The sequence below is a fragment of the Dermacentor variabilis genome, chromosome 6 (assembly GCF_050947875.1).
Source record: "Dermacentor variabilis isolate Ectoservices chromosome 6, ASM5094787v1, whole genome shotgun sequence".
Taxonomy (NCBI): domain Eukaryota; kingdom Metazoa; phylum Arthropoda; class Arachnida; order Ixodida; family Ixodidae; genus Dermacentor; species Dermacentor variabilis.
This window is the reverse complement of record NC_134573.1, coordinates 50427826-50454860: the sequence shown is the minus strand read 5'-3', so window position 1 is coordinate 50454860 and position 27035 is coordinate 50427826. Positions and strand designations below refer to the sequence as shown.

General features: G+C 45.4%; 1 protein-coding gene across 1 annotated transcript in view; it reads right to left on the bottom strand.

Moving 5' to 3' along the window:
* The window catches only part of LOC142586127 (decapping and exoribonuclease protein-like), a 97872-nt gene that overhangs the window by 58711 nt on the left and 12126 nt on the right, over positions 1-27035 (bottom strand). The window contains exon 2 of the mRNA XM_075697380.1: positions 5794-6023. Coding sequence (XP_075553495.1) covers positions 5794-6023 — 230 coding nt within the window. The remainder of the gene's footprint in view (positions 1-5793; positions 6024-27035) is intronic.

Here is a 27035-nt window from a genome sequence, read left to right as displayed (position 1 = left end):
TCGAGTTCTTCATTTTAACCGACCATATGCCGCTGACCTATGCTCTCTGCTCTATGCGTTCGAATGGTGGCACGCACACGACCCGTGAACTTGGCAATTGGCATACATCTCGGAGTTCATGACAGACATCCGCCACGTAAAAGGGAGCGACAACGTCGTTGCCGACGCCCTGTCGCGGAGCGCTATAAATGTCGTCAACGCTCCAGAAGGAGTTAACTTCGACGCGCTGGCGGCAGCCCAAAGAGAAGACGAAGAGCTAAAAGGTCTCCTAACAACAAAAAGGGCCCTCAAGCTACAGTGGATGCAGATTCCGGGATCAGGCGACCAGATTTGCTGCGACACCTCCACGGGCAACACACGCCCCTTCGTGCCTGCCAATCTGTCGCCGCATTTTCCTTTCTGTTCACAAGCCATCGCATTCTGGAATCAAAGCTACGCAAAAGTTGCTTACAGCAAGGTTCATCTCGCCAGGTATCAACCGAGATGTGCGTTGCTGGGAAAGAGGGTTCACACCGTGTCAGCGTGCCAAAACTCATCGACATAGTGTGACCGCGTTGGCAAAGTTCGCGCCTCGAGACGCGCGTTTCGACCACGTACACCTCGACATTGTCGGACCTCTGCCACCTTGCCAAGAGAATGCCTATTTACTGACGTGCATTGACAGATTCACGTGCTGGGCGGAGGCCATACCTCTAGCGGATATTACAACTGAAACGGTTGCCCGCGCCTTCTTGGACCACTGGGTTGCTCGTTTAGGTGCACCATTTATAATAACAACGGACCGTGGAAGGCAGTTCGAATCACCACTTTTCGCAAGCATTACGCGTTTCATTGGTGCTTCTCGCATCAGAAAAACCGCCTACCACCTGATTAGCAACGGCATGGTGGAGCGTTTCCATCGTCATCTCAAGTCTGGGCTCGCCGCAACAGAAGAGCGCAGCTGGATGGAGGCACTACCACTCATCCTCTTGCGAATCCTAACAGCTGTCAGGAGAGATATTGGCAGCAGCGCGGCCGAACTGGTCTACGGAACGACATTGCGCCTTCCAGGAGCATTCTTCACGGGCAGCCCGCAAGACGGTTGTACAGCCACCGCAGCCTACGCAATTAGGCTACGAGACATAACGACAAACCTTCGCACTACGCCACTGCGACTGGTAGCGCCACGCGCGGTGTACACACCATCACAATTAGCTTCGTGCACACACGTGTTTGTGCGCCACGACGCAGTTCGTCGGCCACTCCAACCACCGTAGGGCCATTTCGAGTGCTGCGTCGAGGGGAGAAGCAGTTCACTATCGACGTGCGCATTCGTCACAAATTAGTAACACTCGATCGGCTGAAGCCAGCGCACATTGAAGAAGCAGACACAGTTTCACATGCGCCGTCATCTCTGACACCACCCTCCAAGGCTCTACTCGTCCAACCGCGCCAAGTCACAAGGACAGGCAGTGGACGAGTCTCCAGGGCGCCCAATCGTATGGACTTGTGAACAATTTAAATCGTCCTATGAACGTTCGCTAACTCACTGGGAGGGGAAGTGATGTGGCGGCCTCACGGTCGCACAGCTGCAGCCAGACATCCTTTCCCCTTTTGACTCGACAAAATATTATCGCGGAGTGTCCGGGAAAGGGAAGTTGTGCGAGGGTGTGCAACCGAGCCGTAGAGGCTTAACGAACACAAAAATAAAGCCAGTTGTTTGTTCTTCAGGGACGCATCACTCGCCTCTTTCTGCTGATTCCCAGCCGCGCTCGCGTCCCGCACTACAGTAGTGTCATAGAGGGTCGATTACGAAAAAGCGTTGCACGCATCAAGTCGTTAACGGTTGCAGAACATGAATGTTTCTATATTGAATGCACTTTGACAAAATAGGTGAAGCTGATGTATGTTCCATGCAAATGGAGTGCCCACACATTTGATTCTACGTATAGACTTTAGACAGGACTTGTTCTAAATGCGCGAGTGGCCAGGCGAATACCCAGATGGTGGTCGTCATCTAGCATCTTTAGCACGCTCGGGGCGGCAGAGGGATATACCATGGTACCATAGTCCGATCGTGATTTAATTAGGCTCTTGTAAAGATTCCATAAACACTTCCTTTCGCTACGCCATGTTGTGTGGTATAAAATTTTCAGTAAGTTCATTGTTTTTAGACTTTCTGCTTTATGATATTTTATGCGTGCAGTGAAAGTGCGCCTGAAGCCACGTATAATACCAAGAAATTTGCGCTCTTTGTTTACAGGTATTTTTGTCCACACAGTTCTACGAAATGTGGAACCAGGCCGCTTCTTTTGTAAAAAGAATACCGTAAATATTACGGGGGTTTGTTGTAAATCCATTTTCATCTGCCCAATTGGACACCTTGTTTAACCCCTGCTTTACCTGTCTCTCGCACACCGCGAAATTACAAGACTTGAAGCTTATTTCTATGTTGTCCACCTAGACAGAATAAAAATAGCTGGAGGTATTGAGGCACATAGTGTGTTCATCTTAAAGATAGAGAGAGTGTAGCTGAGTACGCCTCCCTGAGGTACACCACTTTCCTGTATAAATGGACGCGACAGTGCATTACCTATTTTCACCCCGAATGTACGATGTGTAGGTAGCTTTTTATAATGTTTAACATATTGCCAGGACCAACGTGGGCAGGTCGTGCAGGATCCGTAACACCGAGTCGTATCATGCGCCTTTACCATATCGAGAACACGGATAAAACCTATTGTTTATGTAGGTAGGCGCCGCGAATGTTTGCTTCAATGCACTCGTGATGGTCGTTTGTAGACCGTGCTTCTCTAAAACCGCACTGATATGGATCAAGAAGTTTGTTTTACTCAAGAAAGTGTAAAAGCCGACGGTTTATCATGTTTTGAAAAAGTTTGCAAATGCAACTTGTGAGGTCGATTGCACGGTCACTTGTTACTAATGTGGGGTCTTTGCCTTGTTTCAGAATCAGAACAAGAGATTCTTTCCATGTAATAGGAGAGTACCCTGCAGCCAATTTCGCATTGAAAAGTGCGAATAGCGTTATCTGAGTATTACTGTGGAGATGTTTAATGATGTCGTACATGACTGTGTCAAGTTCAGGTGCAGAGACTTGACTTGCAGTCAAGGAGGCTGTACTCAGTAATGTCAAAATCAGGCTACAGGATTCGCGCTGTCTTCATTTATGGTCGATGGCATCGTGTTCTGCTATTTGTTTGTGCTTTAGGAATGCCTCGGTCTAATGATTGGAACTGGAAACGGGCTTTAAGTGTTAGCCAAGAGCGTCAACTTGGTCTTCCAAGCGGTTCCTTTTATCAATCACTAGGGGCAACGGATGAATTTCTTGTCCCTTTAGCTTTCTCAGCCCATCTCATACTTTAGCCACTTGAGTATATGAATTTATACCTGAAAGAAACTTTTGACAGCTTGCCCTGTTTGCCTGTCGTCGAGTTCTTCTTCCCCGGAAATTAACCTGTTTAAATTCTATTAAATCTTCGGCCGTAGGACATTCACGCAGTTTGCCCAAGCTTTTTTTTTTTGTCTCCTTCGTGCCTGTGTGCATTCGTCATTCCACCAGGGCATCCGTCTTTTAAATGAAGTGCTACTTGTTTCAGGAATGAACATTTCAGCGGTGTCAATGATAAAAGCGCTAAACAATGATACAGCACGATATATAGTAAAATTATCTCGAAAATCCCATGATAGGTAAGTGGATTCCTTAAAAGCTTCCCAGTCAGCTGAGGCGAGTTTCCATTGCCCGTCAGCATCTTGCGTCCTCAGAACCAAACGCTTATCGCACCACGCTAGTTAGGTCGCAAAACCTCTCGAGCCATACTGCACTACGAGGTCTTGTACGATGCGGCGATAAACGAATGCAGCCGTATATCTTTCAAAGGTTGCTCGGAGGTGCTTGAGTAGAGGCGCGCATCTATTTCATAGTTCCCATATTTCGCGTGCCTTTATTTTCGAACATAACAACCAGGCACACTTCAGCACAAAATAAATGCTTGCTTCGAAGGTTATTTGAGGCGGCCTACAAATTTATAATTCACACTTAGAACGACAGAAAGCTGAGCTAGTTGGTAAGGATTCATTATGCAAATAAAAGTGAAGCGTGCAGACAGGACACAAGTGTAGAGAAGTGGACAACACGAACGCTGACTATCAACTGAAGGGAGCGCTGAGGCGAAAAAAAGAAAGACACAAAACTCAACTACGCATGCTCAGGAATGGTAACACAACGTGTCAATCGGGTACACGTGCCGGTCTACGTGAGAGATAACTGTTAAGGCACTTAATCTCTTCCTTATGTAAAGTAATCGAAGGCTGACTCACGTACGCACTTCTACCATTATAGATATGCCATGCCTCTACCATAAGACGCGTATCTTCATTCTTATGCCTGTACAATATCGCGCATTCATCTAACTCTGGCGTTCAGTTGATAGTCGGTGTTCGTGTTGTCCACTTCTCTACTCTTGTGTCCTGTCTGCACGCCTCACTTTTATTTGCATAATATAATTGACATGTTTGCAATTCAAGCAATAATGAAGAAGGTCACTAATAAACTGCAATTAATTAATATCTCGTGATGAAAATAGTACTGACTGTAAGTGCACACGACTGCCGCTACTATGCAGTCGGTACAATTTGCCTAGAGCTCTTGGGTATTTTTTTAATTTCTTCGTCCAATTCAACTGGGACACCCGGTACAGCCATGACTGGATATAATACGCAACTCTTGTTACATGGACATTTGAAATTGACAAGAAGAGAAGTGAATATAGGAGAAACAAAAGCGTCGCAGAGAGGGACAGGAAAAGGCGTCTGCTGATTTCCTCCATGTGGGTCATTCCGGAGGATCCGCCTACGTGAAGCAGAGGCCAATGAGGTGTACGGCCTCTCCCGAGGGACTTTGCAGGTGCTAACACGCGGCATCGACTCAAACCCCAGGATCCGCATTTCCCCCGACACGGCTAAGCCACGCACGGCTACACGAGCGAAGGTCCAACTCCCATGTGCTCGTATCCGCGGTATCGCCGGCCACCAAACATTTGCTGACGCAGAAGACCGTGCGCTGGTCTGTTTACGCGCATTGAAACTATGTTCGGATGGCGCTTAAGAGCAGCTCAAGATCAAGCCTTGAAGCCACGTACCACTTATATGCTAGGACTCACAGAGCTGTCATTACAACTCTAAAATATATCTGGCATCCTTCTCTTCATCAAGGAAGAATATTTACTATCATAAGTATTCATTGCACATATATGCCTTGCGAGGATTAAACGTACATATTTGACATATTTGCGTATTTTGTAGTTTGTAATCACGTGTGTCTCATAAATCTATCTCGCGGACATTCTAACATTGCTCACTTTCTTTTGATGACTGTTCACTGCTATCGTTAGTTTCCATCACATACACACAATATCTATCGGTCCACACTTAATATATTTACTTCTACTGACTTAAAAATAATTAGATTGGTGTAAGAATGCATTTATTTGGCTTTATTTAAACTACAACTAATACGAAAGAATTGGAACAATCGGATTCTTTTAATGAAAAGCTCTTCACGGGTACTCTTGCTTTTATCTGCGATGCATTACCAATTACTCAGACAACCTGAGTACTTATATTACCAGAAATTCTACTGTGCATTGTCACTTGACTGTTTTCAATATACTTCTAAACATCAGTACATAATATACTTCGGGTTACTGTCTCATTGCACAAGAATGCATCATGTCATAATAACAAATTTGACCTTAAGTTTCCTAAATGTTCTAGTGGATGCTCGGCACCACTCACCCGTGGTCATGATGAGCTGGAACTTCTTGCCGCAGTAGCGCATGCGATGCCGATGCCGGTCGCGACTCTCACTAAGGGACGGCTCAACTCCTTCATTCATAGGAATGCCACGGATGTACACGATGTCTCTGTGCCGACACGCCGCTATCCTCCAGGCTTCACGTTCCTCGAACGGTGTGCACAGAAGTGTTGCTAAAGTGTACCGCCCGCAGACAAAATCCGTGCGTGGGCTGTGCACAAAGAAACGACATGTACTCATCATACGGTAAATGCAAAATGACAGGAAAACTGTAGGGGCAAGGACAGAAAGCAAGATTGGCGGGGAAGTGGCACGATCTACGCCGGGACAGTTGTCTGTATGCCGAGCAATGTTAAGACGAAATAGCGCACATCCATTGTAGCAAGATGGACTTATGCAGTTCATGATAGCTAACAGGAAAACTACACTTCCGGCGAAGTACAACAGCAGGCAAGATCGCTCACAGTGATGTTTAAGTTGTTTTTGTTCCATACTGGGTACCCTCTAGAGGGATTGGCCACATCGGACGTAATGTGCACCGAACAAAAGACAAAGAAAGCTACAAAGCAAGCAAAAAATGAGCGTGAGGCAACTTAAGCATTAAAATAATTTAGATGGCTTATTGACAAAAAGATGAAAAAGAATAACGCGTTTACTCATGTGTTCTTTTGTACCTGTTCTTTTTTCTCTTAGCATTATTCCTGTCAGACAATCGCAAAACAAATAAATAACGAAAAAAATACTGCTAGAAGCGGTGCGAACAATTCGCGCTTAATTACGGGCTGCAAAGCTGTCTTGCACGATGTCATAGAGCCAAAACATTTTTAATCGTTCAAGTATAGTTGGTTTCAAAGCTTATGGGATCTACATTCAAAAGAAAACTTTTTGTGAAGTTATATATTAAATAGGCCACCGAATAACAATCACGGTGATCATGTGGCCACGGTTCTTATCGAAGAAATGCCGATGGCAGCAAAAATTTTAAAAAGCGAGCAAAGAATATTTGCAAGAAACACGGCTCATATTGCTCGCGCGGATTTTTTGTCTACCGTATCTTAATCGTGACAATGGAGTAACATTAAATAATGAGTCAAATTATGTTACTTGAATAGTTCATCAACATCTCCGTTTTATGTACTAAAAAAATTAAATTATGGGATTTTACGTGCCAAAACCACTTTCTGATTATGAGGCAGGCCGTAGTAGAGGGCTCCGGAAATTTCGACCACCTGGGGTTCTTTAAAATGCACCTAAATCTAAGTACACGGGTGTTTTCGCATTTCGCCCCCATCGAAATGCGGCCGCCGTGGCCTTTAATGTACTAGACAGAAAATGTTAGTCCTGAAGAAAATGAATGCCCAACTTCGAACTATGCCTGAAGGCATCTTACCGATTTCAAAGTATTAACACATAATTGTGCTTTTTATGCACGTGGACAAATTTTGGAGAGTTCTAGGTTGTGTGTCTCATTCCAGAAGACCACGAGGCACTTCTTGAACGCAAGCATTTAACGCATAGCGGTGTGAAGACCTTCAAAGTGGCGTTGCCACCACCTTTCGCATATTTTTTTGTTATTTTACCGCATTGATTTGCTTCCATGAGATGAAAAAAAATTTAACACGACCGTCACTTCATGATTAGTTTGCCATCGCCTAATTCACTCAGCCCAATCACAACGTTGTACGTTTATTGCCGACTGCCGCGTTCCGCTGAGCGAGATAATATTGCAGACGTTTAACAAACAACAGTGAAATCATGCGCACTGCCCCTGTGAGCGCATTGTCATGCCCTCGTCGTCATACAGTCTTTGTCATCACATTGACGTCAGTTTGTTATTAAATTTTAATCATGCTGATAGTGTTTATAGCAGGGAAAATGATGGCGCGAGGACACTCTGGCTCTACACATGCAAGTTTTTTTTTTTCCTTTTCTGTCCGTCTTCCAGCATACGTGATGCACTGCGTTGCCCACGGTCGAATGGTTAGCGCATTGGGCTGCTCTGTTCTGAAGGAACACCGTTCGAAAACAACCGTCCTACGAACTTGGGTCAAGTCTTATGCGGAAATGTATACATTCGTATGTGTCGTGCTTCAGCGAATCTCTCTCACGCCGACATGGTTGACTAAATTCACGACTATGTAGGTTCCTTTGTTCAATGAAACTCGGAGACCGACATGGGTCACTGAGCATGTGCGACTGATCTGTGCTGGTCTTCAACGAACCTTTTTATACCGACTTGGGTTTGACGCCATTGGGAATGCGGTGCTTCTAAAATGAAGAAAAATACCCTAAATTCATCCCATGCTGAGCGGATTCGAACCTAGGCAACAAGTATTCCTCACGGAGACCATCCTGACGCTTTAGCAGGCTGCGCCACCGATGCAGCAGGTATGTGCCACCTTTACATTGTCAAGTAGTAGGGACGGTGAAGAAGGACGTACTGTTAAAAATTAAATTATGGGGTTTTACGTGCCAAAACCACTTTCTGATTATGAGGCACGCCGTAGTGGGGGCCTGCGGAAATTTCGACCACCTGAGGTTCTTTAACGTGCACCTAAATTTAAGTACACGGGTGTTTTCTCATTTCGCCCCCATCGAAATGCGGCCGCCGTGGCCGGGATTCGATCCCGCGACCTTGTGCTCAGCAGCCCAACACCATAGCCACTGAGCAACCACGGCGGGGGACGTACTCTTAAAAGCGTAATTTATAAATTTAACTCTCCACTGGAGGAACCTGTGCCCAGCAATATAAGTAACCCTCAAGCACAAACATAGCGGCGAGCCAAGTCGGCGAGCAAGGTCCGCAATCGTCGAAAATCGGATCTGCGGGTCAAGCCCGTTGGCTCTTATGACGCTTCAAAGTTACCAGCGTAATCGCACGTGTCCGCGTGCCTTAATAATACAAAAAAAACATCACGTAGCGCATTCGATCCGATTACACAGGGTTTGGAGACAACAGCACTACATATAGGATCAACGATAACCTTGGAGCAAGTTCTGAATGATGTAGGCGCGTCTTGCGCTAAGCGTTCACATGTAGCTTTAGCTGGTGAACAACAGTCCACGACAAAGGGACAAATAAGTACTGAAGCCAATATGAACGTTTTTCATGCCAACGCTTTCGTGAGCTGTGCCATAAATGGGCTGGTTATGTGCCGATTTTACTGAATATCTCAGCAGCTTGTGTCACTGCGTCTGTGCGTTTGAGCGTTCGCAGACAGGGCGCGCAAGGCTTCTCGTTTCAAAGACCAGGCGCGTGCTTCTCAGCAGCGCCCTTAGACGGCGCAGCTTGTCCAGACAGAAGCACGAGAGAGAAGCCCAGTTGCCACACGACGCGTTTCTAAGCGCTCGCACGCTCAGAGGCGCCATGCGTTTCGGAGCCCATGCACTGGCTTAGGAGCAGCGACGCTAGATGGCGCGGATGGTTCTTAGGGAAGCGCTGCAGAGGAGTCTCTCTGCAGTACGCGCTTCATGCATCAATCGCTTTGACGGTGGGATTATGTTGTGTCACTATACTGATTAAATGCTTAATGCATTACCGTCGACAGTCATCGTGAAATGGGCTCTGCCAAACTTAGATTGATAGCATTCGTTGTAAGCATCCACCCGCCGTGCCCCTTCTTACCTTGTGTCCGGTTTGGTCACGCATTTTGTATTAACTAATCATGTCGTAATCGTTCAATCTCCTATATGCCGGCACTGCTATGCCTTTATCGCCATTGAGCAGTGGGATGTAATGCGATTGCGCATGTAATGCAGGTAATCTATTGGCAAATGCTTCTACAAAAGCACTCATCTTCTCGGAGAACATAAGGCCTAAGCCATTAGCCGTCGTAACATACACACATACACATACACGTAACACAAACACATACGAACCTACGCACCAGCCTACCGCAAGGTGCGTTGAATCAGGCACACAATGCTTCGCCTTAAAAAATCGGGCAGTTTTTATTAGAGACTGTTTCAGCTCGGTTTAGCATTTAGGCCAGGAATCCTCCACGTCCGTACTTCCGTGAGTAGGAGCGAATGTAAAGGTTTGTTCTACGCATTTACACTGGCTCCAGATATAGGAGCCCATTTCATGTAGGAGCACTTTTAAATGTCCGAGCTCACTACATGTCTGAAGACATTCATGCCAGTCCACATCAGAACACACTGACTGCACTAATAGTGTCCGCTTTGGACTAGACTAGGGAATCAGATTGGTGTCTCGGCCAATCATAGTCACCGAATCGTTCGTAATATCCCTCACATGACGTCCCTCCCATGACGTTGCACCATTCCGCCGGAGTCTGCCTCCAATACTGCGCGAGCGCCCCCGCATACGACGCAACTACCTGGCTCTTTCGCAAACTGACGGCCACGGGTGTCCTCGGCGTTGACCCTTTGCATAAGTTAGTGGCCTCTATATGACGGTCAGCTTGATGCGACCCGGGAAGCCTGGCCTTCGCAGTTGTTGCGGCGTCTACAGAATCTAGTGGTCGTCACCTTGAGGAGAGTTTCTTTGATGACCCACCTGTAGTCGGCGCCAGTTCCTCGTGTGACCAGTTTGATCGCCTTACCACCACGCTCTTCTGTGTCATACCTAATACACCTCGAAAGAACCCAACGAAGGGGAACCTAATTGCCCCTGGATTTTGTTCGTTTTCCCGCCAAACGTCCTCTTTGTTCCTGCCTCGTATGGTGACTCGGACGTGCTCTTACTTCCAACATTCCAAGCGACACACGCACCTTTCTAACGCTTTCACACACTCTAACGCGCACTCCACAGGGTTTAGCGTCGTTCCCTTTATTAGGCCGCATTGCCTTTTCTACTGCATTCCCGACTCTGCAACGCCTCTTTCTATAACACGCTTTCTGCTGCACATTTCCGAGCCTTTCGCTTGCGTATCTCTGGCTGAACCACACTCATATTGTCGGTCCTGATTGCCAGCTCAACTGCTCAGTGTGAATTGCTTGCGAATAAATCGCGCTTGTTATTGCCACCTCGACTAGCGGAGATCCTTAAACACTTTGGGACTATGCAGCTATTATCTTTTGTGCCACGAAGCTCGCTAACCTGGGAGCTGTCTACAAATGCACTACCTTGCCTACATTGTGCTTTAGAGCACTATTCTGGCTGATAGAACACTGCGCGTGTGCTCTTAGCTAATGAGCTGGGGTCACTTCCGACTTCTGCAACAGGTACCTTCGCAATGTACTCCCTTCATATCTGTGCGAAATCATCCAGAGCTGGTCTACGTGCTTCTGTAGCATTCCATTGGCACAGTCGTGGCGCTCAATCTCATGCCCATCAACGGACTCCTCAACAACTAGGCCACAGTCTACGAACCTGGCTTCAGCCCTGAACGTACAGGCTCTGACAAAAGTGGTATACTCCACGCAGCGGCAGCCGGAGCAGCGGCGTCGCTCGGCATTTTGGCGAGCTGAAGCACGAAACATTGGCACGAGTCAAGCGACATGCCTGCAGACAATAAAGGGCACCAATTTGTTGTCTCGTTCCCAGATTCTGCCTGTAGATGGCGCTGCGATGCAGTTTGCCGTTGCTCCGGCTCCCGCTGAGTGGAGTATGCCACTTTTGTTCGTCGCCTGTACATTTATGGTAACAGGAATTAGCCTCTCTTGCTAACATCAGTAGAACCGTGCGTACTACTTCTTCGCACCTTCAGTGCTCTGCTTCACGGGTGCTTGGCATTTATGCTGGTTCTCGTGTAAATCATATTCCAATCTTTCAAACTCTTGATTGAGAGCTTCCATCTCCCCTTGTTGCCTAGTCCATTGCTGGTGATGCCTAATTGGTTCCTGTTCTTTTAGGATTTGGTTGCCAAAGAGTTCAATGTATTCCTGATATCTGTTGCTTTCTAACATGAAGATTCGAATTTCGTTTTGTGAGCTGCCATCGTCTACCTGTAGGTCGATATCTTCACACAACAGCTAGGCTTCGTCCAACTCATTAGGTCCATGGTCGCTACTTTAAGGTTTGGCTCAGCTATTCCACAATACATGCTGCGAAACAAATTGAAACGCAATTAAAAAACTACCAGTGGTTCAATTCTATTTTTCGCAGGATAATTTAAAGCCTGGCTAATGTAGCAAAAGCCAAACGCCTTTACACAGAAGTAGCGCCAAGTCCCGAAGTTGCGCACCGCCGTATCGAATCAATTGCAAGAAGTCGTAATCCTTAGTCGTCAAGTGATTATAATTTGGTAGATCTCCAGGTTCCAATTACTCCCACACAAGTATGGGATGCGCCTTTAGCAGCTGGTTGAGATCTATGCTAAAAGCTGTTTTCGGTTGAGATATACAACAACCACAGTATCACAATAGGTATTTGTGTACGCTCTATTGGTTTTTTAGTAAGCCTAGGCTAAAAGACCCGACGAAGCTCAAGCGCAAAGCCAGGCACTCACCCTGCACTATGCAGTCAAGAGCCCCAATTGGCTTTGGGTGCAGGTTCTATCTCATTGCTTGTATCCATTTGCTGCGGCAAGGGGTAGCACTTAAGCCAGCAGTTCTCCATTCACACGCGTAACTACGTACGCCCGGGAGTAGGAGCGAAAGAAAAAGGTTTATTGTACATATTTACACTGGCTCCAAATATGAGACCCCACTCCAAGCAGGAGCACGTTAAATGTATGAGCTCACGAGATGTCTGAAGACATTGATCTGAGCACACGTCCGGACGCGCCAGGACACACTCGTAGCATCAAGAGTGTCCGCTTTTAATAATGGCGGCTTCCCTAAGTGACTATACCAGGGAATCTGATTACCGCCTCGGCCAATCATAATGGTCGCACCGTGAACAAAATATCCCCCACGCCGTCGCACCGTTACCCCGACTCCGCCTCCAATCTTGTGCGAACGCCGGCGCATACGAGGCCACTACATTGCAGTTTGGGAGCCTGAAGTCTACGCAGTTCCCACGGATGTCCTCGACGTTAGCCCCTTTTCATCAATAGACCGATCCCATCGACCGACCTATGCATGCGCCGGTTTTCCGGAAGTAGCACTGCAATCATATTGGTTGTTTTCAATTGGTCAACCACACCACCACAGGCCCCGCTCGTCGAGTACTGCGCATGAGCTTCCCAGGCATCTCTGCGACTCCACCACCGAGAAAAGTTCGCCATGTGAGTATTTTAAGAAATTACGTCGGCTGTTCATTGCAGCATGCGAGACGAACGTTCAAAAGTGCCTGCTGCTATTTTATTTTAGCTGTTACTCCCTGATTAGGCATTGAGTAACTTATTTCTTCGAGCTATGTATGTAGTGCATGCCAATTCACGCGGTCTTTCAATACTATTTTTGCCCACGCGAATCTCGGTGACTGCAATGTCGTGTTTGCTTAGCGATGTGCATACGATTTGTATACCTGTTGGAGACAGGTTTGAAGTGCGGCGCCGAAACTTTCGTGCCTTAAAAATGCTTACCTTCATAGGTACCGCGCACGACTTGCAGACTTCGGTAACAATGTATAGAGGTTCTTAGGTAAGCTAGGAGGTGTTTTTTACGCACATTCCAGCGAATGGTACGGTTGCTGCTTCGAAATCTCCGACTGCGTGATCTGTGGCGAGCGTCCCATCTTTTGCGCACGTGAATACGCGCCACTCTCCATTAGGAGCAGCCGAAATATACTTTCATCAGTGATTCGTACTGGCCCATTAAGCCGCATGTAAGCACAAAGAGCCAACAAGTGAAGCGCTAACGTTCGAGTCGCAAGTGCACAAAGTTACCTCAGAGCTCCCTGTTTTCCCTTTCCATAGCAGTTGCTGTGGGTGCAGATCAGTTTTTAAAACTATCTTCTAAAACACTGAATTACTGTTGCAGTGCACTGGTGCAATGGCTACACTACAAAATGGTCAATATTTTCCTTGTGATTACTTTTAATTGGGTTCGATTAATTTTTCATTATAATTTTTCTGCCATTCCAGTCCTATTTCTTCGAAGGCATTTCCTTGCACTGCTATTATATGATATCCTCTTTTGCGATGTTGTTAACCTCACTTGTTTTTTAGGGTCTTTTGTAATTGCTACTTTACTAAGTGTTATTCCTCCTTATTATAGTTTTCTCTGTACTTTATGTGCGCCCTCCCTCCCAGTACAATACCCATCTTTGTGGCCATTGGGGATGTCTGGATAATAAATAATAATGAAAATGAGAATGACTACACAGTCAAGCTCATGTCAGCAGTAGTATAGTTACTATCATCAGATTAGCAGTACAGCGTGACACCAGAAAGAATAGATGCTGATAGGGTACAAGCATAATGCAGTGAAGGCATTTAACGTTTTCGATACACGCGGCTGGTTCATCAGCCTGGCTCCTGTGTGGACTATGGGGCACATATTGACTGGTACTACAGGAACGCAGCAGGTGAATCCTCCCATCACACGATGGCTGCACACAAACTGAAAATGGCCAAAAATCGTTCGGAAACAGCACGCACAGGCACCCCGGGTGGCTGGAGCGCCCGGTTGACTACAAGCACCGGCATGCACCGCGGAAGCGGTGGCATCGTAAAACTGGCCGGCGGGATCTGTCGTCTAGTGGGCTCTCCGTGAAGGTAAGCTTCCAGCTAACCTGGAAGCCTGGCCGTCACAGCTGTTACCGCGACTGCAGAATCCGGTGGTCGTTGCCACCTTGAGGAGAGCTTCTTTGTTGACCCCTCAACAGTCAACACCAGGGCTGCGTCGACGTCTCAGCGGGCGTTGATGAAGGAGGTGCCTTGTACGAAACAACTAAGGAATACCCTTTGCCGTCTTGGGATGTAGCAGGGCCTATCCGCTGTAGTGTACGTGAAACGTCTTGTGCGCGCTGCAGATGGTGTACGGGCGCAAGAGTACGAAAATGACGTACTCAAATAGACAAGTTATATTTATTCACGGATTAGAAATGGTCACATGAAAACTCATGCTACAGCAAGTCCTATTTGAGCTATCTTCTTGCAGGGTAGGAACGGTGCTGGGCAAAAGCACGAAGAATTTATTTATTCATTCATTTATTCATTCATTTATTCGTTCATTTATTCGTTCATTTATTCGTTCATTTATTCGTTCATTTATTCGTTCATTTATTCGTTCATTTATTCGTTCATTTATTCGTTCATTTATTCGTTCTTTTATTCGTTCTTTTATTCGTTCATTTATTCGTTCATTTATTCGTTCGTTTATTCGTTCGTTTATTCGTTCGTTTATTCGTTCGTTTATTCGTTCGTTTATTCGTTCGTTTATTCGTTCGTTTATTCGTTCGTTTATTCGTTCGTTTATTCGTTCGTTTATTCGTTCATTTATTCGTTCATTTATTCGTTCATTTATTCGTTCATTTATTCGTTCTATCATTCATTCCATCATTCATTCCATCATTCATTCCATCATTCATTCCATCATTCATTCATTTATTCATTCATTTATTCATTCATTTATTCGTTCATTTATTCATTCATTCGTTCATTTATTTGTTACCCTCGAGGCTAAATGCATTAAAGAAGGGAGTGGGTCACAGGAAATAAGAAAAGAAACAAATATAAGCAGTTAGAACGTTTAATACAAAGGCTGCTCATTATACACTTTAAGCTAGGGTTGACAACGACATGATAAATTGGTAACAAACCAAGAATGTAAAGCGGTAACTACAAAAGAACTTGGGTTAAAATGAGTAAAGAGCAAGGCGCAATGGACCAGGACAGAAGAATAACACAAACGACAGGACCGGCGCCACTCACAACTAAGTTTATTTTCGCAACAAGCCCGCCTTACGTAGGTCAACCAAGACGAATCACACACGAAATATTAGAAGTAAAAAACAGCAATCCATCGACCACTCAGGAATCATATCTGGCACAATATATCAAATCAGCAAACAAGAACTACACGCGGAGCAGAACAGGAGGCAAATCACCGATCACATTCATTACCAAGACAACGGGGAGAAAAAAACGAGACATAGCAAGTACCATCTACGCTTCACTATCACACTATCCAACACATTACACCATTCAAACGCCTAAGGACCAGTCAGTGATAAAGCCGCATGACTATGAGAATAATGACCAACGAAAAACACGGAAAAATATGAGAATGGGCGTCTAAGAACAGCGTCTGAGTCAAATCTAAAATCTCTAATAGTCCCTCACCGGTAAAATTGAAAAACGTGTGACCGCGCGAAAAATGAACCATGTGAAAAACGATAAAAAGGGCATAACAGTTGAACGATGAAAGGTCTAAAGCACCCAGCGTCTGCTTCGAACTGAAGAAAAAGGCGACAAAAACCTGTAAGAGCCACCAGAAAATCGTCAACAAAAATAAAAATAAAAACTAAAGAATAGAAGGAAGACAGACGGAAAAACCTCAAACCTCACTCTAACATGAGGCCTAAATGAAGCCTTCTAAAAAAGTTGTCTCCTTGTGAATAAACACAATGGACGGCCTGCTGACTCATTTTTTTTCCCCTCTTTCTTGATGAAATAGGCTTCCACAATCTTCCGCTTGAACCTATCTTTTCCAAACTTCAAAAATTTAGTTTTTTCGAACTGAGGGCGGCAATTAGTGCATTCTCCGCAATGCTCTGCAAGGAAGCTCCGTTCGTAGTAACGCAGATTACGACAATGTTCCATTGCACGCTCATTGAAACATCGACCCCTTTGTGCGAAAGAAATGCGACCACAGCTTAGAGGGATTCGGTACATGGCACGTGCCTTGCATTCAGTGAACTTCTGATGCTCAATTGAACAAGCCGGGCGTTTCTCTCGGTTCATGGCACAGACCTTAGACAACTTGCAAGGCGCTGAGAAGCCAAGCTGCACATTATGCCTGCTCGCCACTTTTTTAATCTTGTGCGATACCTTATGAAGGTAGGGATTTACCGCAACAGAACTGCGTGAAACCGGCTCCCTGATAAGAGGCGAGTGCTTGAGTTTTAGGAGCATCGCTACGCAGACAGATGAAATCATACATGACGGGAAGCCTGCCTGTTCTAGTCGTTGCACTTGAGCGCTAAAGCTACTTGACACCAAATGAGAACAAGACTCAGTTTAAAATTTGCATAGAATTTGTAGCAATTGCAAGCTTTTCAATCTTGGAACGGGCGCTGTCAAGCGGTAGCAGGCTTTTCAAAGACCGCGGATTGTACATCCAACAGATGCTTTCCTTTGGAAACACTAGCCTGATATCGAAAAACTGGAGTTGACCACTGTTCTGAACTTCCTTAGTAAACCTGAGACCTTGGCTGTGGCTCCAGAAGACAGTCGTTTGTGTTATTCTTCTGTCCTGGTCTATTGCGCCTTGCTCTTTACTTATTCACGCATGAACCAACTAGCTAAAGCAAGAGTTTTACTTAGGTTACAACCATACAGTGAGCGACAAAAATTCTTCAAATACACAATGTTAGCTAGAACTGCTCCAAATCTTTGGTTATCGTAAATGGATACGACTTCACCAGGAAAATTGTTCCATTCTGTGGATGACCACAGAAAAAATTACTCCAAGAAAGCTTTAGTGTGACATGATTCAAGACCAACTTTATAACGGTGATCGATTCGAGGCGATACGCATTCTGGCTGCAAAATGAAATCGTTGCGGAGTGTTGAATGAAGGTATAATTTATGAAAAAGGAATAAACGTGCAGTTTCACGACGAGAAGAAAGTGTGGCAAGTGCAAGGTTGGTTTTGATGGCAGACACACTTGCAGTTCTGTTCTAATTACGAAAGCTGAAACGAACTGAATCATTTTGCACGACTTCTAATGGCCTAATTAGTTTGTCAATGGCAGAATTCCAAACAGCGCATGCATATTCAAGTTTCGGACGCATAAGGGTAGTATAAAGAAGCATTTTTAGAGATGAAGGGGCAATTTAAAAGTTACAGCATAGGAGTGACCCCCTAATGGTGGCGCTCAAGACTTCGCTGCGCCGCTGGAACCCAGCACCCTCGCCGACAGTTGGATCTCGTGCGCTTGCGCCCCCATGTTACACCGTTACAGTTACACCGAAATGAAATGCGTTGGGTATCGTCCAGACTTGCGAGTCTCTTCGTGCCATTTTCACAGCCTATGTCTCGAACGCGGCGGCACCATAGCATGCAAACGTGAAATTTATCCCAAAGGTTTCACACAATTACTCCATATAACTCTTGATAAGCCCAAGTTTGAGTTTAATGGATCGCACCTACTATGTGTGAGTGAAAAAGTCAATTCACTGTGCACTCCACTAAAGGTTGGTCTTCTAACCCTTTGATGGAACGCAGAATGCTCACGCGATTACAGGGTACGAAAAGCAGCGTTGTAAAAACCAATTCATAACCAGTGTCCTAGCAACCGGAGAGACTAAGTTCGCGGCAGGAGCATTTGCGAAAGACGACATTAACTGTAAGCACTTCGACTTTCTTTCAGATGCCACAACAGAAAGCGACTCTTGATTTCTGGGAAATAAAAAGGTCCTTCCAGCACAAATGGTGACTAGTTCCAAAACCCTGAAAATTGGCCAATTTAGTGGAAGACATTGCTAAAGGTCTAGAATGTCGCTCTAGGTCGATTTCGCCCTATCACGATACGCCGCCTCCTCATGGTAAAGACATCGAAGAAGTTGCACTTTCGGAGCTCAGTAATGTACTAATCCAGCTGCTTAGTACAGCGCCAGGTCTAGATAGCATAACTGCGGCAATAAAAAAAACTAAGATATCGTCGCGCGCATTACCATTACCGTGGTAAACCATTTTATTGTGAATTCGGGGATTCCTCCGAAATGGAGACTTGCAAAAATAATCCCATTGTTAAAAAAGCAAGGCGCAGGTTATGCATTAGGCCAATATCTCTTATATCTAACCTAGTAAAACTCATCGAAAGAATCTTACATGATTGCATAGATAACAGGCTGATAGAAGACGTGATTTTGAGCCCGTGCCAAATTGCCTTCAGACGCGGGTACTCTATATGATGTGCCCATCTAGACCTATAAAGTCATTCAGCCAGCTCGGTATTCCAAAAAATATGCAGCTTTAGCCACTTTGTGTATCACTAAGTCGTATGACAGTGTGCTTCAGAATACAGGTCCGCCAAATTATTTTGTCGCGTGAGTTTATTAATATTTAAATGGCAGGGAATTTGACTGCTCTCTACGCGGATTGTCTCCATTATTCAGTCAACATTCTAAAGGTCTACCACAAGGATCAATCTTATCGTCATTGCTGCTTAGTGCCTTACTGAGTACTGTACCTTTGCAACAGCATGTGCACGTGTACCGATACGCCGGCGACGTAGCATTTTTTGCTGCATCGGAAAACTTACATTCTTTATACCGAACTCTACAGTCCTATATGAACCACCTGGAAATGTGACATCAAGCTATTAACCTTTCTTTGCATGAGAAAAAGCGCCGTCTTAGCTTTCGTTCAAAGAGTTTATGGGCAAATTTCAATTTTATGGACAAGAAACTATCCCACAAGTGAACTTACTTAAATATTTGGGTGTAATGTACGCCGAAAAGCTTAATTAGAGTCCGCATATAGAGTATATTACCTCAAAGGGAGCAAGCGTCGTAGAAATCCTGCATAGACTTAGCAGAAATCGATCAGGGTTGCGTCGGCATGCCTTAACTGTGATATACTGCACGTATGTTCGCGCGATAATAGAGTTCGGCTGCGTTTTCTTTGGTGGCGGACCTGAACACAAAATTCGGCCTCTGGTTCTAATAGAGCGAGAGGCATTACGTTTATGCCTTGGGTTTCCTAAATTTGTCGCTAATCATTATTTATATAAAGAAGCACATCAGCCTGCTCTTCTCAAGTGTCTGAACAAACTGAACAAGGACAACAGAAACGCACATCTGACACACACAGCGCTAATACCGCAAGGATCCCTGAGTACGTGAACGAAAGAGTCCGTTAAACAAGAAATGAAGTCGATGAGGATAGCTATAGGGGCTTGTTACTACGGCATATCTTCTTTTGCGCTACTTCAGCTTGCGCTGCAAAAAAATAAGATGCCGTACCATCAAGCCCCTATAGCTATCCTCATCGACTTCTCAAGTGATTTAATATCTTAACATTACAAACTTTTCTAAGGATATATGCATCACCACACAAGAGACCACAATGAATCAGTGAATATTCCTCTTTTTTAATATCAATGGCATCGCTCACGTTGCCCTTAAGTTGTTTTCGTACAAAAACTACTGGACTCATTAATTGTTCACTTCTACGAGGTGGTCTTACTAAATTCCAGTTCCAGTAGCTAAAATTGAATTTTACGATATTTTCCCAACTATGCTAAACATTTTCCCTGTCCATACTTGAATAGTATTCTGGAAGACCACCTTGCACACCGGCATACAAAGACCGCTATAGTAACTGATGCTTCCGTCTGAAGAAAAAGCAGGCGTGGGTATTCTATCACCACATCTAAATCGGTCATTTCTCCATTCGGCTACACGACTTCACGCCCATCTTTCAGGCGGAATTATTGCTAACTCCGTTAGCTTTACTGAAATTACCATCATCTGTGTAGGTAACGCCTTTCTGACTGTTCAGTAACCACATCGAAATTGTCATATTCATATGGAACATTGTACTCTCCCAAGGCACTTACGTCGCGAACGTTTAGTGTGGGCGCCAGGCTTCAAAGGTCTAACCTTAAACGAATATGCAGATGCTCTCGCACTAGCGTCTCACGATGGTCATATAATGCCTATGTTTATCTGCGTCAGCTTTCACCACTGCAGCGCGGTTGAGAAAATATACCACTGCGCATAACTTCGCGCTATTATTGTTGTCGACATCTGATTTCTCGCATCTCAATTTTCCTTGGACGGTGCCCCACTAGAAGAATTGAAGTAACAAATATGAGACTACGGTGCCGAGTCTCCCAATTGAACTTTTACTTCCTCAAGTCTGGTCTGGCAATATGACCTCTGTGCCCCTTATTCAATGAGAGAGAATCTCTGTAAAACTTCATTTTAAAACTAACTTTTCTTTGCCTCTTCCTTCGACTTTCTCACTGCTGCTGCTGCTGTCAAGCACACCGCGTCGGGGGCGTCACAACGTGTGCATACATGACAGGAGCAAGTCAGAAACGAAAGGCAACGCTAGATACCCGTTTTCACGCCACCGCACTGAATATGCACAATGGCCTCTGGAGCTCCCTAGCCGTCGCCACATAGACCTCTTGACAGCTGTAATTATCCGTGACTCCCCTCAAAAGCATTGGAGACACTGCAGCGCTTCCCTTTCTACTAAGGTGCGGATCCATAGGGGACGTAGATAAAACTGTAGGGAGGAGGGAGAAGAGGCAGTTCCGATACAAGGGAGGGGGAAGGTGACGCTACAAGCCAATCAAATCCTATTACTATACGACGGTGGTTGCGGGGAAACTGGATAAGCTTAAGTTCAAGGTAAGGTCTGGTACGTTGCTGGTATTTCTGAAAACACCATGCAAATATGTCAAGCGTACAAATTACGGTGGGCATGCAGAAGCAGAACCGCATTAACTAATGCGCCCCGCAAGGCCCAGGCAACACTACTGCAGTGGTCGACCGTGAAATCAACACTTCTGTGCCCGCCGCATTAGTCTTGCGGCTATGGCATTGCTAGAGTTCGGGGATTTGATCCCAACCTCTGCAGCCGCGTTTCGACAGAGCCGAAATAGCAAACGCCCAGGAATTTAGATTTTGGGACACGTTAAAAAACATCACGGTGACAAAATTAATCCGGAGTCCACCAATACGGCGTGCCTCAAAATCCGATTGCGCTTTTGGCACGTACCAGCCCCATAATGCAATTCAAGTTTTATGCTTCTGTCACAATGCTATGGGCCATGTGAGGCAATGCCTAAGCTCAACCCTCTCAGAGGTTACGAATTATGGTGAACAACAATGCCTCAAGCAAACACTTCTCCTTGTGTGTTCTGCGTACTACGCAGACAAACACCAATGGTGCCCGCAAGGTAACGTTTAGCATCAACTCACCACTCTCCTGCTAGACTAAACGGAGACGATATTAGGCTTTCAGCGTCAACATCACCACTAATTATCGCCGATCAAAGCATCCAGCACGGTATGCTTCGCTAATTACATCGATTCCCACAGTGCGTGGGATCTGCATAATTTTTTACATGCCGCCGTTTCATTATTCAACGAAAAGTACCTTTAGAAGAACCTTTCCAAAAGCTTGGCTTGAACTAGACTCTTCCTATAATTATTTCCTTCTGGGCTACCTCACTAGGTTACAGTCACAGGAATGCTTTTGAGGTAATCTGCGTGTTTCTGCGTGAGACAAAAAGAAATGCGTGTGCTAAGGGAGCTATTAGCAGCGGACGCAGGCGAAGGAGGAGCAATCACAAGCGTTCGGCGAAGCACAAACCACGAGCTCATGCCGGTGGCGATTCCGCTGAGGCACAAGCTACTCTTCTTCGTTGCAAGCGCCCTTTGCAGTAAAAGGCGCGATCCTGGGGGTGTAAAGCGAACAGATTACTATTGGGTCGTAGTACAGCTTAATGCGAGAGACGTGATCAAGTTCGCGGCCGCGATGGCGTAGGTCCGTCGACGGCGTCAGGGACTACGCGCTAACTGGTGGAGTACGTTTGCTTCTGAACGAAGTAGGCTCCGAGTGATTGCGCAACATGTTTTACACAGGGGGAAGTTTAGTCTTCAGTAGCGAGCACCCTAGCCGGACCAGAGATCTAAGGGAAAAAGTTGGTGCACAACGATCGGCTGATTGACGGGATTGCTGCTGCCACTGGTCCTTAGTAGAAAAAAAGCTGGCGAGCTAGTTGCATTCCTCGGCATGTCGAGCAGCTTCAGACAGCGGAGAACTTTCGGACGCGTCAGGTTTATATGAAAAGACGGTGTCTAACGTATTAAGTGGTTCTCGTCTGTTTAGGAGAAAGTACAGGGAAAATCCAGTAGTTGCTTGGGCTGCAGTATTCTACACATACGTTGCGGGAGTAAAAACTTGCTCCCAATTTGAATGTTGATGATGTATGGGGTTTTATGGCGCAAGGGCCAGGTATGGCCAAAGAGCGCCATGTCTGTGCTAATGAGTTTGCAGTGTAATTATGATTGCTATGAAGTTGGTGTGACGTGGCTGTAAAGGGGCCTTAAAATATACGCTCTAAAGTGCGTAAAAGCTGTATAATAAAATTATGGCGATAACGTATGACTTGTACTATGAACATTTAGATTCATTTAAAAAGAATGATACGATAGGTAAAATATATCAGATTTTAAGAAATGCTAGAGCACTACTGCCTCCTTAGAGCCCTTAAACACAAGGGTCTGGAGGCATGTGCTATTCAAAACAATTATCGCAGCGGCATCCTCTGGAGCGAGGATGCTCTACGAACTTAATGGCCTTATAATGTGTAGAACTACATCCTTTAAGAAGTCGAGGACTGCCTTGGTGTTAAAAAGCGGTTCCTTACCAAGAAACATAGCCGGGTGTAGAGGGATGTAATAACGGTATGCAAGCGGAAAATGTTTCTTTCAGGTTCGGCTTTCCGACACTCCAAGAGAACATGGAGGACGGTCAGCCTCTCACCGCATCTACCACAGGTTGGAGGTTCACTTCCAGTAAGTAGAAAATGATGGGTATCAGATGTGTGTCCTATTCTGAGGCGACAGAATAGGACATCTGTTCGCCGAGATTTTGTTGGGGAGGGCCAAAAACCCAACTGTGGCTTTATAACGTGCAGTTTATTGTTTATTTCTGCGTCCCACATGCGTTGCCAGTGGTTTCGCAGTTTCTTTCGTATGTAAGGTTTCAGATCTGTGAGAGGCACCAAAGTAGTATTATTAACAGCAGGGAGTGCAATTGACGTAGCCATCTGGTCTGCCAAAACGTTACCTTCGATTCCCCTGTGGCCGGGTACCCAGCATATGATGATTTGCTGGTTAGATAAATAAGCTTTGCACAGGTCGGAATAGACCTCAGTAAGTACAGGATTTTTATGTTTGTAGGGTGACATTAAGGCCTTCACCACACTTAGGGAGTCTCTATATATAACAGCTTTTTGGAGCTTTGCTTTCTTTATATGCTTTACAGCCAACCATACAGCGTAGGCCTCTGCCGTAAAGATACTTGTTTCTGGATGCAGTATATCAGATTCCGAGAAGGATGGACCGACGGCTGCATAGGACACTCCGGCATGTGACTTAGAAGCTTCTGTGTAGAAGTCTGTGCACGAGTGCTTGCACTGAATTTGTAGGAAATGCATTCTTATTTCGACCTCTGGAGCGTGTTTTTTTTTACTTTTAGAAAGGATAGGTCACATTCTATCACCTGCCACTCCGAAGGAGGTAAGGGCTTGGTTAGGTGCATTAAGGAAAGCTCGAGGAGTGGGACATGCATTTCATCGCTAAGCTCCTTCACACGCAGCGAGAAAGGCTGTCTTATAGACGGACGGTTGCGGAAAAGTGTAGCATACGTCGTATCGGTAATGGTATTAAAACATGGGTGTTCAGGAGTAGAGTGCACTTTAAGGAAATAAGTAAAGCTGACGGTTTGATCTCTGTAAGTGGAGCGGCCACTCATTCGATTCGGCATATAGGATTTCGATCGGGCTTGTTCTGAAAGCACCAGTGGCTAGGCGGATACCGAGATGATGGACAGGATCCAGCATCCTTAGCGCGCTCGGGGCGGCAGAGTTATACACTACGTCCCCATAATTCAATCGTGACCGTATTAGGCGCTTCTAGAGATTCATTAGACACTTTCTGTCACTACCCCACGTAGTCTTGAATAGAAGTTTCATTAGGTTCATTGTTTTTAGACATTTTTCTTTCAGATATTTGATGTGTGGAACGAAAGTGAGTACCGTGAAGTATAATACCTAGGAATTTGTGCTCTTTGTTGATAGGAATTTGTTGTCCACACAGTTCTAAGCAAGGATCCGGGACCAGGCCTCTCTTTCGTGTAAAAAGAACACAAGAACTTTTGTTAGGATTGGTTTTAAATCCGTTTTTCTCTGCCCATTTTGATACTTTGTTCAAACCATGCATAACCTGTCTCTCGCACACTGCGAGGTTACAGGATTTAAAAGCTATTTGAATGTCGTCCACACAGATAGAGTAAAAAATGGCAGGTGGTAATGAAGCACGAAGCGTGTTCATCTTCACTAGAAAGAGCGTGCAGCTAAGCACGCCTCCCTGGGGTACACCAGTTTCTTGTGTAGAAGGACGTGACAGTACATTGCCGACTTTTACACGGAATGTGCGATTGGACAAATAGCTTTCTATGAGGTTTAACATATTACCATGAATACCCATTTATGCCAAGTCTCTCAAGATTCCGTAGCGCCACGTAGTGTCGTATGCTTTCTCCATATCGAGGAATATGGATAGGAAAAACTGTTTGTGTACAAATGCGTCCCGAATGTTTCCTTCGATGCGTACAAGATGGTCAGTTGTGGAGCGCCCTTCTCTGAAACCACACTGATAGGGATCAAGCATGTTGTTCAGTTCAAGATAATGTATGAGTCTGCGATTAATCATTTTTTCAAATACCTTACAAAGGCAACTTGTGAGGGCTATCGGGCGGTAACTTGCCACGGAGGAAGGGTCTTTGCCTTGTTTCAAAACAGGAACAACAATGGCTTGTTTCCATGCGGTTGGAAGGTATCCCACAGCCCAAATAGTGTTAAAATGGAGAGTAGTGTACCTTGCGTGTCATTGTGTAGGTTTTTGATCATTTCATATATTATTCTGTCCGTTCCTGGCGCAGAGCTCTTGCATGAGCTCAAGGCAGCTCTAAACTCCGCAATACTAAAAGGACGGTTGTATGGTTGATTCTGACGACATTTTCTGATGAAAGGCTTACATTCTTCTATTTGTTTGTATTTGAGAAAGGATTGTGAATAATTTGTTGAACTTGACACGCTCTCAAAATACTCCCCAAGTGAGTCTGCCTGGTCTTGCAGTGTATCGCCCTGTGTGTTTACCAGACGGAGTGAATATGTTTGCCGCCCTCTAAACTTATTAACCCTGTCCCAGGCTTTGGCCTCATCTCTGAACGAGTTAATACTCGATAAAAACTTGTGCCAACTTTCTCTTTTGGCCTGTCGGCGGATTCACCTGCCTTGGGACTTTACTTTTTTAAACTTCATAAGATTCTCTGCAGTGGGAGAAACGCGTAGCAACCCCCACGCCTTGTTCTGATTCTTACGGGCGATCCTACATTCGCTGTTCCACCACGGTACACGTCGTTTGCATGCCAGACCCCTCACTTCGGATATGCATTTTGATGCGGCATCTATTATGAATGATGTAAGATACTCCACAGCAGCATCAATTTTTAAAGAAGACATGTCGGCCCATGAGATGTTTGTGAGAGTTCGAAATTTCTCCCAGTCGGCTGTGTCTACCTTCCACCTAGTAGCTTGTGGAGGATATTCGTTTTCTTTCGATGTTCTTACCAGTATAGGGAAGTGGTCGCTCCCGTAAGGATTGGTCGTAACTTCCCATTCGAGTTCGGGCAGTATGGACGGGGAAACTATGCTACGATCTATTGAAGAAAAGGTTCTGTTTGCTAGGGAGTAATACGTGGGTTCCTTCTTATTCAGCAAGCACGCACCTTAAGAAAAAAGGAACTGTTCAACAAGACGACCTCGCGCGTCTGTACGAGAGTCGCCCCACAGGCAGCTGTGCGCATTGAAATCGCCAAGAACAACATAAGGTTCTGGCAATTCATCTATAAATGACTGAAATTCATGTTTGTTTAATTTGTAGTGTGGGGGTAAGTAAAGCGAGCAAATGGTGACAAGTTTATTTAGAAGAACAGTTCGAACTGCCACTGCTTCAAGGGGCGTTTGCAGCTGTAAACGCTGACAGGAAATACGTTGATGAAACAAAATAGCAACACCGCCTGATGATACGACAGCATCATCGCGATCTTTGCGGAACTTGACATACGGTCGGAGAAAGTTTGTTTGTTGTGGTTTTAGGTGTGTTTCCTGTAGACACAGCACTTTTGCATTGTGTTTTTGCATAAGCTCTTGCACATCAAGGTTCCTAAGAAGACCTCTGACGTTCCATTGAATTATTTGTGTATCCATATTGGAGGTCAATAGGTGCCGTGTGTACAGAAACAGAAGTAGTTATTATGGAAATTACAGAGATTAAATTACAGAGCCCGTTCGAGGCCTTGTAACGGGAGTTTTGCCCTTTCTGGAGCGTTCGAGGGAGCCTCGCCGCTCCTTAGGCGCTTGGTGCGCCTTGAGGATAGGTGTTGTGTCCATTGC